Source organism: Peromyscus maniculatus, chromosome 13 (genome assembly GCF_049852395.1).
Source record: "Peromyscus maniculatus bairdii isolate BWxNUB_F1_BW_parent chromosome 13, HU_Pman_BW_mat_3.1, whole genome shotgun sequence".
Lineage (NCBI taxonomy): Eukaryota > Metazoa > Chordata > Mammalia > Rodentia > Cricetidae > Peromyscus > Peromyscus maniculatus.
Window position 1 is genome coordinate 7,697,143 of NC_134864.1, and position 12,253 is coordinate 7,709,395.

Below are 12,253 nucleotides of genomic sequence, written 5' to 3' on the forward strand. Positions count from 1 at the left end.
AGCCCAGGCCCAGTTCTCACCGGGTGACAGAGCACATAGCATAGGGTTACAGTACAGAACCCCAGACTCAGGGTTCCCTAGTCTTTTATGGTGGGGAGCAAACCAGTCATCCCTGCGTTTGCAATAGAAGGTGACATGCTTTCACAGATGGCAGGAACTCGGCCCTTCTCTGGGGCTACACTGTCCTGTCACCAGTGTGCTCTCTAGACACCCTTGGGGAAAAAATGACATAAAACAAGAAGGTGCTGGTGGCTACACCCATGAGATGTGAGGATGACCAAGGTCCGGAGAGAGCCGCCTGCCCATCACCACTAAGTGGGGCCCAGAAGTGAGGAAAGGCCACAGGAGTGTCGGGTGCAAGAGGAGAAGAGGCCCATGTCCTTAATCCAGCAGACTCATCGCCAAGGAAACCAGTGGCCACTTGGCCCCAGGGAGTAGAGGCTTCTTTTTCAGTCCCTTGTCTGTGACTGCCTTGAGTTTGGTGCATCAGAACCGATCACAGGTCCCTCCTCTTTCCCAGAACCATCCAAGAGGAACCTAAATATGGCTTTTAGTAAGTACCAGCTCTGGGGCTGCCAACTCCTCCACATCCCAGGCATACCAACAAAATGCTATCTAGCACAGCATGCATGTGATCTTTTAAGAGGTTGCCTACTCAACAGAGACCCACTCCAGACTTTTCTGCTGGGCATTCCTGGGGCTCTCTGCAGGCCATGGACATGTTCAGCTTGCAGCCAGCAGCTCCAGCTTGGGGTGTGATTGTGTCTTGCGTGTCTCCTGGCATGTTTAGTTTGTAGTCTGTCCTATTGACCATCATGCACTTGGCTATTCTAAATAGCAAAAACTCAGAACATACTCTAGTCATAGCTGGTGTAGGTACAGGTTTCACTAACTGTGTAACAACATCAGCACCATATAGTTACAGGGTCCCCAGCCCTTCAACATAATGATAGGGAGCAGAGCCAGGCCCTGCCTCACTGGCATACTTCAGCATGGCTTTGAAGGTATCTGAGACGGTGCTTATACACACTTCTGTCTTAAGTGGTCTTGAGGTCAAGGTCCTTAGCTCTCAGACAGTCAAAGTCATCAGCATCCTTCCTAGATAAGGACTCTGGCTTCTTGGCCTAATTAATAACTCGCCAGCATGAAGTGAATTGCCATCCAATGAGAGCCCTATCCCTCGAGTGCTTGGAGAATGAAAGTATCTTAAGTGTAGCCGCTCATGGTGTGTGTAGGTGTTTGCAGAAGTGTGAGCTCTTTATGTGGTATCATAGGCAGGTCCTGCCAGGTACTCCCCTGTGAACACTGGCCATGGGGACAGTGATATTTGGTCAATTAGTGATGGTCACTTGGGAACAGAAATGGAACTACATGTTACATGTTCGTGGGTGTACTTAAAAAAGAAGCATTAGATACTGCCTTAGCCAGCTTTAACTGTCATGGGCCTAGAACCACCTGAGAAGAGAGTCTCAGCTGATGGATTGCCCAGATCATGTTGGCCTGTGGTGGATGTCCTGATTACTGTTTGAAATCAGAGAGCCCAGCCCACTGTGAGCAGCCCCATCCCCTAGGCTCTGTAAGAACGCTAACTAAACACGCATCAGTCTGTGAGCCAATAAGCGGTGTCCCTCCATACTTTCTGCTTCAAGTTCTTGCTTGAGTTCTTGCCCTGACTTCTCTCAGTGATGGACTGTGACCAGGAATTATCAACTAAATGAAGAATTTCCTCCCCTAAGCTGCTTTTTCTGTTTTTTTGGTTGGTGTGCTTTTATTATAGCAACAGGAAAAAAAATAAAAAAAGAATAGAAATTGTGCCCTGGGTACAATTAGAAATGGGTATAGGTACTAAAAAAAAAAAAAAAAGTACTCTGTAAACATTGTAGGCTTGGCTCCTTTGCCTGGCAGACTTTATGAAGGTATAGAAATGCTTCAGAGTGTGACTACTGGCCAGAACTGTGCATCCTGGGAACTGTACCCTGGCCCTAATGGGCCCGCTCACCACTTCCATGTGTTCTGTGCAGCCCCGGACAGTGGTTTGCCCCCAAGTTTCACATTTCTCCTTATATAGTTATGTTTGAAAACAATACTTGCTTGTGGACTTCTGAACTGTGTATTAGGTGTAGAAACGTCATCTCGTAATGTTCATATTTTTCTTATTTTCAGTTTGACAAATGCATTCCTGTGTCGGCCCTGAGGGTATCTTTTTTTTTTTTTTTAATGTGTTGTCATTGTTTTGAGATGAGATCTCATTAGATAGCATGGAGCTCACTCTGGAGGCCAGGCTGGCATCAGACCTGCAGCCGTCGTCCTGTTACCTTTGGCTCCCGAGTGCCGGGACTGTAGGTGTGTGTCACCACGCCTGACAAAGAAAACGTTTTTGGTTTATTGTGTCACAATCGGTACAAGTCTTAACTCACGTGGAAGTGGAGTCAGTTAGTACATATAAGTGCAGAGTTTTACTCCCATGGAGGAGAATCAGAATTGTTGGCTTTCTAGCATATTTCCCCCTGTGTTCGGAAAACTCTTTAATTTTGAGTCCTGAGAGAGTGGGAACCAGTGGGCAGGGTGCTGAGTAGATGGCAAGGCCGTGGTGTGGGTAAGTCAGCCCATACTGTCTCAGCTCATTGTGCCAGGAGCAAAGCCAGGGCCACAGCTGGCAGACACTGGCATGGCCAAGTAATTCCGGGAGCCGTAAACTTTAATTCTTTATTTCTTGGGGCATTTTATGATCAGAGGACAACTTGAGAGGGTGAGTTCTCTCCTTCCTCTGCGTGGGTCTCGGGAATCAAACTCAAGCCCTCAGAGAGCAGTGTCTTTACCCGCTGAACCGATTGCTACCCCAACTGTGGACTGTTTGGTGGTGGTGGTTGTCGTTTTGAGACGGAGTCTCCCAAATTTTATTCTACTTAGGGTACCTAAGCAAAATGTTACCTGTGAGCACTGCCTGGGCACTCCTCCAGGCCACAGGTCTAGGCACCCAGCTCAGAGTTCTACCTTCGAAACTGTGGTCACATACACCTTAAGCTGTGTTCAGTGTAGTCTCGCCATTGGGATCTGGGGTATTTGGGGAAACGAGGGCTTCAGGGTACCTGCTTTCTCAGAGCAGCTAGGGTGGCTTGGAGATCCTTGGTCACCTAAGGTTCCATTTGGTTCCCCGGGGACTCTGTCCTGTTCAGAAGGTGAGCTCTGTGCCAGACCCCGGGGCTGCCTCGCCAGTATCTTAATGCATCTAGATTGTGCTTAAATGTCCTTTGGCGAACAGCAGGAGGCCTGCAGTTGAGAGCAGCAGCCAGGAGTGCATAAGCAGCCAGGCGCGCGCTTTCTGTGGCACGTGGACTTTAAGAAAGCCTGCCTTCCTATTCCAGAGTTTGCCGTCCGACCACCAGACAGAGCCCGGGCAACCCTGAGCTGGTCCTTCTGACCTCTCCATCTGAATGTTTTGTGCTCCTGTGGGTCCAGAAGGACTGGCCGCCTGGGCAGTCAAGTGTCCCTCCAAGGCCTGTTTCCGTAGACAGTGACAAAGACTTGGGAATCCTCTCCTTGGCCTTTCAGGAAAACCACGGTAGAAGGTTATAGGTCTGTGACATGTAGACCCACCCTCCATCAAGGGTGTCCAGCTTCCAGGGTACACGGGGCTGAAGAAGGTCATGAATGTAGACGAACACACAATCACTTAAGCTTTTGGCAGTTGTGTGTAGTCACTGTGACTTGATTACCCCAATCTCAAGTGTGAACTTTGTAGATGACAGTGTCAAAAGTTTGGACACCTGTTAGTTTCGTTTCTGTCACTGAGATAAAATGCCCTGACAGAAGGCAACTTCAAGGAGAAAGGGTTATTTCAGCTCCCAGCTCCAGCTTATAGTCCTTGCTTGGGAAGTTAGGACAAGAATTTGAAGCATCTGGCCACATTGTATCCACAGTCAGGAGCAGAGAGAGATGAGTGTGCCGGCCTGACTGTTCAGCACACTTCATATACTCTTGTTACAGTACACCGCCCAAAGCCAGGGAATGGAGCCACCCACTTCAGGCCACGCTTACTAAAGCTACCTTCCCAGTTGATTCTAAAGTATGTCAAATTGGTGATTACAGCTGACCATCACGACATCCTTGTTAGAGAATGGACAGAGGAAGCATTGGCTGTGGTGGTGAGCTTTATCATCATCATGGACCGAAGGTGGACACTTTCGTTTTGAATTTCTTAGGTGTTTGGGCCTTGTGGGCCGAAAGCTGCCTTAGAATGCATGTAGGCAGAGTCGTCCTGACATGTTGCTAACTGGCAGGAGTCTCTGAGGACTGGATAGGCTTAGAGGGCCTGGAAGACCAAGGAGGAGTCCCTCCCTTCACTCCTGTAAGTGGCCTTCTTCGGGCGTTTTGTCATGGCAATGAGAAAAATCATCAGTGCAGGCTTCACTTAGCATATCGTAGTGGCTGTTCCATACTGCCTCTTAGCAAAGAGCTCTAACTTGTGTGTGTGTGTGTGTGTGTGTGTGTGTGTGTGTGTGTGTGTGTGTGTATGCATTCTTGTGTGAATACATAAGAATGCATGTTTCTTTCATCAGCCCTATCCCTTATCCACCAAAATCAGAACTCTGATTTTTTTTTTTTAAGTACCTGGTTTTCAAGGAAAAAAAATCTGAAAGTTGACCAGACTTGGGAACTACTAATGGGCCACTCACTTAACCACCCCACCTCATGAAAACTTTCCACTGAAACAGTTTAGAACTTACTGGGTTCTGAACCAAAACAAGTAGGAAAATTAAAAATGATGACACCTGTAGCTGGGCACACCTTCTCTGTGAGTTCAAGGCCAGCTGGTCTACGTAGGAAATTCTGGACAGCCAGGGCTATGTAGAGAGACCCTGACTTTAAAAAAAAATGCCAATATCTCCAAAGATCCACATATCTCTCTAACAGACCCATTCACAAGCTGTAGGTGTGATTGGTTGAGCCTTAGAAAAAAAAGCACCTAATTATATTTTTGAGTCTAAAATTGGTGTGACCAATAACGTATTTTGATGTTGAGCAACTTAATCCGGTCATTAAGCCTACAACAGAACTATCTTCACAGTGAGTATGAGCTCTGAAGCCACTGGGGTGACTTTTTTATTCTGCAGAGTCTTTACAAGGTCAGGAGTCAGGGTGTGTGTTGATCATACAGGATAGCTGCCCCATGAACAAGGTCCCCTGGTACCAGACAGTTGACTCCCAGTGGGTGAGCCTGTGTGGTGGATGGGTTAGTAGGAGCAGCTTCCCATGGTATTCTTTTTGTCCTGTGGTGGCTCTTTCCCTGGACTGGCTGGTTCTCTTGTCTTAGAGATGATAGTAGGGGCCACCCGTCTGTAATAGTTTTGTGGGCAGTTGTCTTCCTTCACCATTGCTCAGCGGGGCACCATTGGGGCTCACGGCACCCTTTTCCTCCACGATCTTGTGCTGTACGATGCGTCCGTCGATGTGCCGCGTGGGCAGGCTGACAACAGAGCACGCAGGTCGGGTACATGTGCCAGCGTGAAGCCCCGTAGACGAGGTCCTGCTGGCTTGTGTGGTCCGCAGTCCGTCGTGGTGTTCATCTGACTTGTTTATTCCTAGGGAATGTCACTAGTGCGTCTGGGTCTCAGATGGCAAGCGGCATCAGCCTGGTCTCCTTCAACAGCCGGCCCGACAGCATGCACCAACGCTCCTACTCAGTCTCCAGTGCCGACCAGTGGAGTGACGCTACCGTCATTGCAAACTCCGCCATCAGCAGTGGTAAGAGGGGGCGCAGAGCGTGGCCATCCCCAGGGCCTCTGTGAAGGCCCGGGGCTGGGCTTAATGCCCGGGGCATCCATGCTCCCCGGGGAGCATGGTGCCCTGGGGCTGCGATGACCGTGGCACACATGTCTCACCAGTCATCTGTGAGCACTCTGTCCTTGCTCTCTGTCTCATGCACATCCCATCATTCATCCGTTCTCTGGTCAGGGTGTAGACCTTGACTCCTCTTCACTGGTCAGATTTGGATGGTGAGGCTGCGGACGGGGCAAGTGTCTCTCACCTGTGGTTATGTAACAGGGATATGGTGAGGTGGAAAAGGGGGGCCGGGTGTCTCATGCCAGTCTCCTGCCCTGTGTGAGTCGCCAGCGTCTTGCCATCTGCACATCGTTTGTACTGCTCAGTCAGTTCATTCTGCCTCTTAGTCTTCAGGGCTCCTGGGGTAACTTCTAAGTTCTGGGGAATCCCCTCTGCCATCATCTCTTCTGGATTCCCACAGTTTTTGACAAGTGTGGCCTGCTTCTTGGGGGACAGATGTGGCACCCTGGAGACGGCCTTTTGACGTATGCGTGACAACATGAATTATGCAGTGTGCCCGTGGGCCGACTGGTGCAGCTCGCTTTGCCTGTGGCATTCTGTCTGTGGCCTGTTCACCGGTATTTAAGGGAATTCCCTCTGTTGTATGTGATCCATCAGACCGGGTTTGAGAGTCATTTTAGCATAATTTGTTCTAATTAAAAGATTCCACGTCAGGTCTTCCCTGTGGACCCACCAGCTGCTGCAGCAGGACTCTGGCTTTGGGTAAACACCATCTCACTCCTGCTTGTTCCACAGTGCTCCAACAGACGGGGCCGAGCAGATGCTTCCAGGCCAGACTGCCCAAAAGCAAGAGAGGAGTGAGGTCAGGAAAGGAGATCTGACCAAGGGGTATCTGACAGACACTTCCCAGGAGCTGGCAGAAGGGCAGGAGCCCAGGCTGCTCCCAAACACTAGAGTACCATGTACCACCTCCCTCCGGTTAGTACGGTCTCACCTTTAGTGCACAGATCCATCAGGGGCCAGCCCCAACCCCCACCATTTTAAAGGAACACAGGAGCACAGGATCCTCTGGGACACTTACGTAAAATATGTGTGTGTGTGTGTGTGTGTGTGTGTGTGTGTGTGTGTGTGCGCGCGCGCACGCGCGCGCATAATAAGACCTCCCATCGCCAAACACTCCCCTTCAGTGCTTCATGGCAGTAACCAAGGAGACAAGCATGTGGGCTGTCCATCATGTCTTCTGTTTACTTAGTTGATACCAGACCCTTCTTTTTATGCTCGCTTTCTTCACCACCTAAGCTCACCCCCACGCACACCACTGGTCTCTGGTCTGTGTGTCAAGGTTATCAGCAGCTTTGCCCCATGGCAGTGGTGCAGCCAGGGCCCAGAAGCGTTAGACCTGACCTCCACCAGCATAGTGAAGGGCTTATGTCTTCCGGCCCGGCACTAGAAGTCTGTTTTCTCTGCCCTCCCGTCCACCCTGAATTAAGATTTCAGCTTCAGAGAACTTTTCAATCTTTCCCCTTTGACACACAGGTGCCCCTGGGGCTTCTGCCTCTAAGCAGCTGCGAGCACCTCCTAATTAGATAGATGACTTTGTAGTGGGTAGAACTGGAGGAAGGAGGCGCTGGCGGAATTAAGAGGAGAAGGCAAGAGGAACCCATTCTGTGAGATGGAATGCCCCACTGCTTTATAGCTATTACTGTTGGAGGGCTTTACATTTAAATACCTGAGGTTTAAAATTAAACGTCTAATATAATTTGGCATTGCTAACGTGAGCCCGGCATCTGCCCTCAGAGAAAATCCAGACAGCTCTGTTCAGGGTTTCAAATTGCTGTCTGCTGGCTTGCGAGCAGCACCCGGGATTGGATCCCTCTTCCACTAAGTACCACATGCTGCGCCGTGTAATTTTTTAAACGCCGAGTGTATTCGTCTTGCACTTCTGCACTGGAAAAGGCTGTTCCAGTAGTACATGAAAAATTAATTTTTTTACATTTTTCCTCACTCTCCTAAGTGTTTGACAGAAGTAATTTTTGCAGCAAGAGAGAATAAAAACTGGTGGCTGTAAATTCCTGTCCTGGAACCTCTTGTGTAGACGCTTTATGGACCCAGAATTGATCTACATGTCAGATCCTGTTGTGGTCTCAACTGTTTATCACCGTAATGGCAGCAGTGAGCCCGGGAACACCAACTTATAATCCTGGGTGAAAGGAATTGGTGTTTGCAGTCAATGAAGAGGAGCTTAGCATTATTGATAGATTCAGAACAATTATCTCGGCAACAACTACTGGCTGAGGCTTTCCTCAACCCTTACTGGAAGCCTGTAATTTTTTATTTGTTATTAATCCTCTTCTTACGAGTCATTTTCTCTGGAAGTGTTAGGCAGGAGCGAGCACCCTGCTGCGAGCGGGGGCCCTGGAGGGCCATCTATAGCGGACTTGGTTGTCATCGCCCACTTCAAGGCAAGATGTTTGTTTTAGATGCATCACCTCTGTGCCAAGGGCGAGAACCAATGTCAAGGCCCCCGTACATCAGTCTTCCGGTGTTCTGGAGTGTCTGGCCAGGCCTGCCACTCCCCCCGCCGCCACAAATACCCATACCCTCACCATCCCTTCCAAGTGGCAGCCCTGGCTGATGGCCTCAGCCCTGCTTACCCCTCCTCCCCGACTGTCAGCTTGTTCTGATAGCTCCACCCTTCCCCAGATTGCTTCAGTCCCACAGTTCATCTTCTGCCTCAGTGTCTGGCTGCCGTGGTGAACACATTTCTTCATATGACTTCTCAGCACTCCGCGGTCTCCCTTCAGGCTCCCGGCTTCATGCAGCTTTGGCAGTGTGGAGCACAGACACCATTCGGTCTTTTATGTTTCTACGGGGAAGTTGTACCCGGTGTCTCTGTGTGTGTACTGGTACCCGCGTGCCTGCACGATTCTGGGGGTGGGGCTCCAATCAATTATATGCCTTCCTGCTCAGATCTGTGGTTATTAGTCAGTGTGTCCTGGTCTGGAAGTGCTTGTTTTGCTAATTTTCGAGTCTTTTTCCCATTGTGGAAATACTTTGCATGCCTATTTTAATGCTCCGGAGCTCTGGTGATCGGCTGTGCTTTGTTTTGTTGTTATCTCATAGCTTCTGCTGCTCCCCATCCAAGAAAGGTCAGCAACCTCGAATTTGAGAACAGAGGGGCTCCAGCAATCACTGTGGATAAAGACTATAACTTCTTCAGTGTCTTTGTTGTGTTTTAATTTGATCGTTTGGGGGAGGGGGGCATTTGTTGTTTTGTCTATGGGTATTATACTGGCAATTCTAGGACCTGACCAGAAGGTGGCAGTAGTGTAACACTGCTTAGCTTTGACCAAGTTGTTAACTTAGGCAACTTTAATTGGAGGGAGGGTTAGACCCTGTTTCATGCCTCATGTCTGACATTCATTCCCTGAGAACTGTGACATGCTAAGGCCACACCCTTAGTGAGTACCCACATATTCTTTTCTTGCTGTGGTTTGTTTGTTTTCAAAAACAGGACTCCCATGTAGAATTAAGACATAGTATCCTACAAATTACTTGTCTTTTTTAAAAAAAATATTTGTTTATTATATATACAGCATTCTGTCAGAAGAGAGCACCAGATCTTATTTATAGACGGTTGTGAGCCACCATGTGGTTGCTGGGAATTGAACTCAGGACCTCTGGGAGAACAGTCAGTGCTCTTAACCGCTGAGCCATCCCTCCAGCTCCTACTTGTCTTTCTTGTAGTGCTTACTTTTTTTGGAAACTGTATGATGAAGATATGGGTGTTTGCTCTTCTCCCGTGGACCCTGCAGACCCTCGTCAGTCCCTCCCAAAGCTTCCTGCGCTGGAGAACCGTCCCCTGGTTAGTCAGCCTTCAGCCCCTGTGCGCTCAGATCTCAAAGGCTGACACTCTGTCTCAGCCGCCTGCAGGGCAGGGGTCTGCTCCATATACCATGCTAGGCAGCCTCTAGAAGGATGACCCAGGCTCCCTTCTCTGCATGTGGTCTGAGGGGAAGCAGAAGCTTCCTGGGTAGCCAGCCACAGGGGAAGGGTGGCTTTCTCTCCCTCCTGATCAGAATGCTCGCTGACGTTGTACTCTGCCTCCTTAGTACCGGCTCTCAGCTATTTCCAGCAGTAGCTGCTGACCCAGGAGTAGTAGGACATCCACATGCCACCCCAGTTACCAGGACAGGGATCAGTGACTTGCGTGCCTGAAGGCCAGCCGGCCTCTTAACACTGCCAGACAAAAGTCTAGGAATGTTGGAAACAGATAGCCAATGTCATGGGTCACCATAGCCCTCGTGCTCAGAATCTTCTAGATCACTGGTTCTCTACCAGGAGTGATTTTAGCCACCCAGGGAGTAATCGTGGATACTTGGAGACATTTTTGATAGTAGCAGTGGTTCAAGAGGGGGATCTAATGGATAAGTGCCCCACCACAGAAGAGCTTCATGAGCAGGGGTTAGCTGAACCATATGGCAGGAGTGGCCTGGCCTGGCCTGAGACAGTGTGTGGTCTTTAGGTCTGTGTTTCCTTCCAGCTCCGGCTACCACACTTTCGCAGGCATCAGTAAGAGTTCCTCCGAGGAAATGGAAGCCAACTTCTCTCCTCTGAGAGAGTCACCGCAGGGCCTCGTCGGCAGTCAGTTCTACGCGGCTTCTTCCACGACTGCGTCAACAGAAATGGTGGCATCTGTAGCTCAGTGGCCATCCACTTGCCGCCACCAGTGGACACAGCCTGACATTTACTAAGTAGTTCCTGCTTGACAAGGCCTGTCTCAGTTCGCGTTCCTGTGGCGTGATGAAACACCGTGACCAAAAGCAACTTGGGGAGGAGAGGGTTTGTTTGGCTTCCACATCCTGAGTCAGAGTTCATTGAGGGAAGCCAAGGCAGGAACTCAGACAGGGCAGGAACCTGGAGGCAGGAGCGGATGCAGAGGAGAGCCCATGCAGGCCTCTTTCAAGAGGCAGACATGAACGTAGAGGGCATCTAGCCTAACTGGTGGGGAGCACGTCAGGCTGGATTCAGAGATGCTGAGTTTGTCATCCCTCCGCTGTCCCCTTAGCCAGTAAGGCTCGTCTGCACCAAGAATGCTGTATGAGATGGGGAACCGCTCTATCAAGGGCTGGGATGACCCTGGAGCCAGGAGAGGGCTTACCTGGGCAGTCTGTGGCCGTTGGTACTGTTGCAAAGAGCAGAGGAGATGGGCCTTGGCTGCTACCCAGTCCTCAGTCTCCAGGCTGGAACTGAAAATGAGTCAGAAGTTAGAGCTAACGGCCTGAATTCCGGTTCCCCAAGCCCTGAGTCAGGAGCAGGGGTTAAGCATGGCTTGTCTGCAGGGTGATCCCAGGCCCACGGGCTCCCCTGTGGAGTTACATTTCCAGGAAGATTTTGGTAAATTGGGATGTATTGAGACCAGAAAGCAGATGGCGGGAGGCAGAACAGTCTCGGAAAGTTTCTTCTGTTGTTGAGAGCATGGTGGAAGATGGAGGCTGGCAGTTATATAGTGGCTGCAACTTAATCCTTACCCCTGCCTCAGGAGCTCCAGCCTTCCTGTTCTACACAGTGGCTCTCAGCCTCCCTGCACACTGCCCTCTTGGGTACTGTTAAAAACCCCCTAAGTCTCTGGGTCATGCCTGCGATGGAGCATTGGGAAGACAGAGACAGGAAGATTGTCAAGAGTTTAAGGCCATCATGGGCTACATAGTGAGTTCCAGGCCGTTCTGAACCACCAGAGTGAGGCCCTATCTCTAAATATATAAATAGCAATTTCTAGGACAGTTGGAGAGCTGATTCATGTGGGTTGAGACAGACCCAGAACATCACAGTGTTCCCCGGTGGTTTCGAACGCGTGGCCACTCGGCAGCCCCGGTGGGGAGCATGCGAGCTGAGTACCATCCTCTGACGAAGGCTGCAGTGTGGCCGTCCGTCTCCATCTCGCAGCTGTGACTTCCTTTCATCGATGATGGACTGCGGCGCTTGCCCAGACAGACCTTTCTCCCCTGAGCTGCTCTGTCAGAATATGTTACCACAGCACCAGGGAAAGAGACTGAGACTGTGCGTGAGTCATGAGGAAAGTCAGAGGCGAGTTCAGTGGCGCTCGAGGAGATGACACGGATTTCACGGCCCTCGCCTAACTGGCAGCTAATGCCATTGGCCCCACGAGTGCTCGGCGACAGTTTCCCGTGCCACCCACCACCCTGGGCCTGGGAGTGGAGTAGCGGCCACACAGTCCCAGAGTCTCTCCAGGGTGGAGAGCGACAGGTAATCGATGAGGAGACAAATTGAAATGTATTTGTCAGGGGGCAAGAAAGTGAGAGGATGGTCAGAGACGTCTTCATGATCGGGCCGTCCTGCACGCTTGCACGCGCTGGTTACTACAGCCACAGGCACACCTTTCATTCATTCATTCAGCAGGTCCAGACTGCCCTCCGACCTGGTACCTATGCTTGAATCCTATACCAGT

General features: G+C 50.3%; 1 protein-coding gene across 18 annotated transcripts in view; it reads left to right on the forward strand.

The window, feature by feature from the left end:
• Agap1 (ArfGAP with GTPase domain, ankyrin repeat and PH domain 1) overlaps positions 1–12,253 on the forward strand; it is a 467,544-nt gene that overhangs the window by 325,123 nt on the left and 130,168 nt on the right. For 10 of the 18 annotated variants that reach the window (XM_016007105.3, XM_016007106.3, XM_076549565.1 and 7 more), the window contains one exon: positions 5,587–5,745. The exons of the other annotated variants lie outside the window; for them this stretch is intronic. In XM_016007105.3, coding sequence (XP_015862591.1) covers positions 5,587–5,745 — 159 coding nt within the window. The remainder of the gene's footprint in view (positions 1–5,586; positions 5,746–12,253) is intronic. 18 annotated transcript variants of the gene reach the window in all.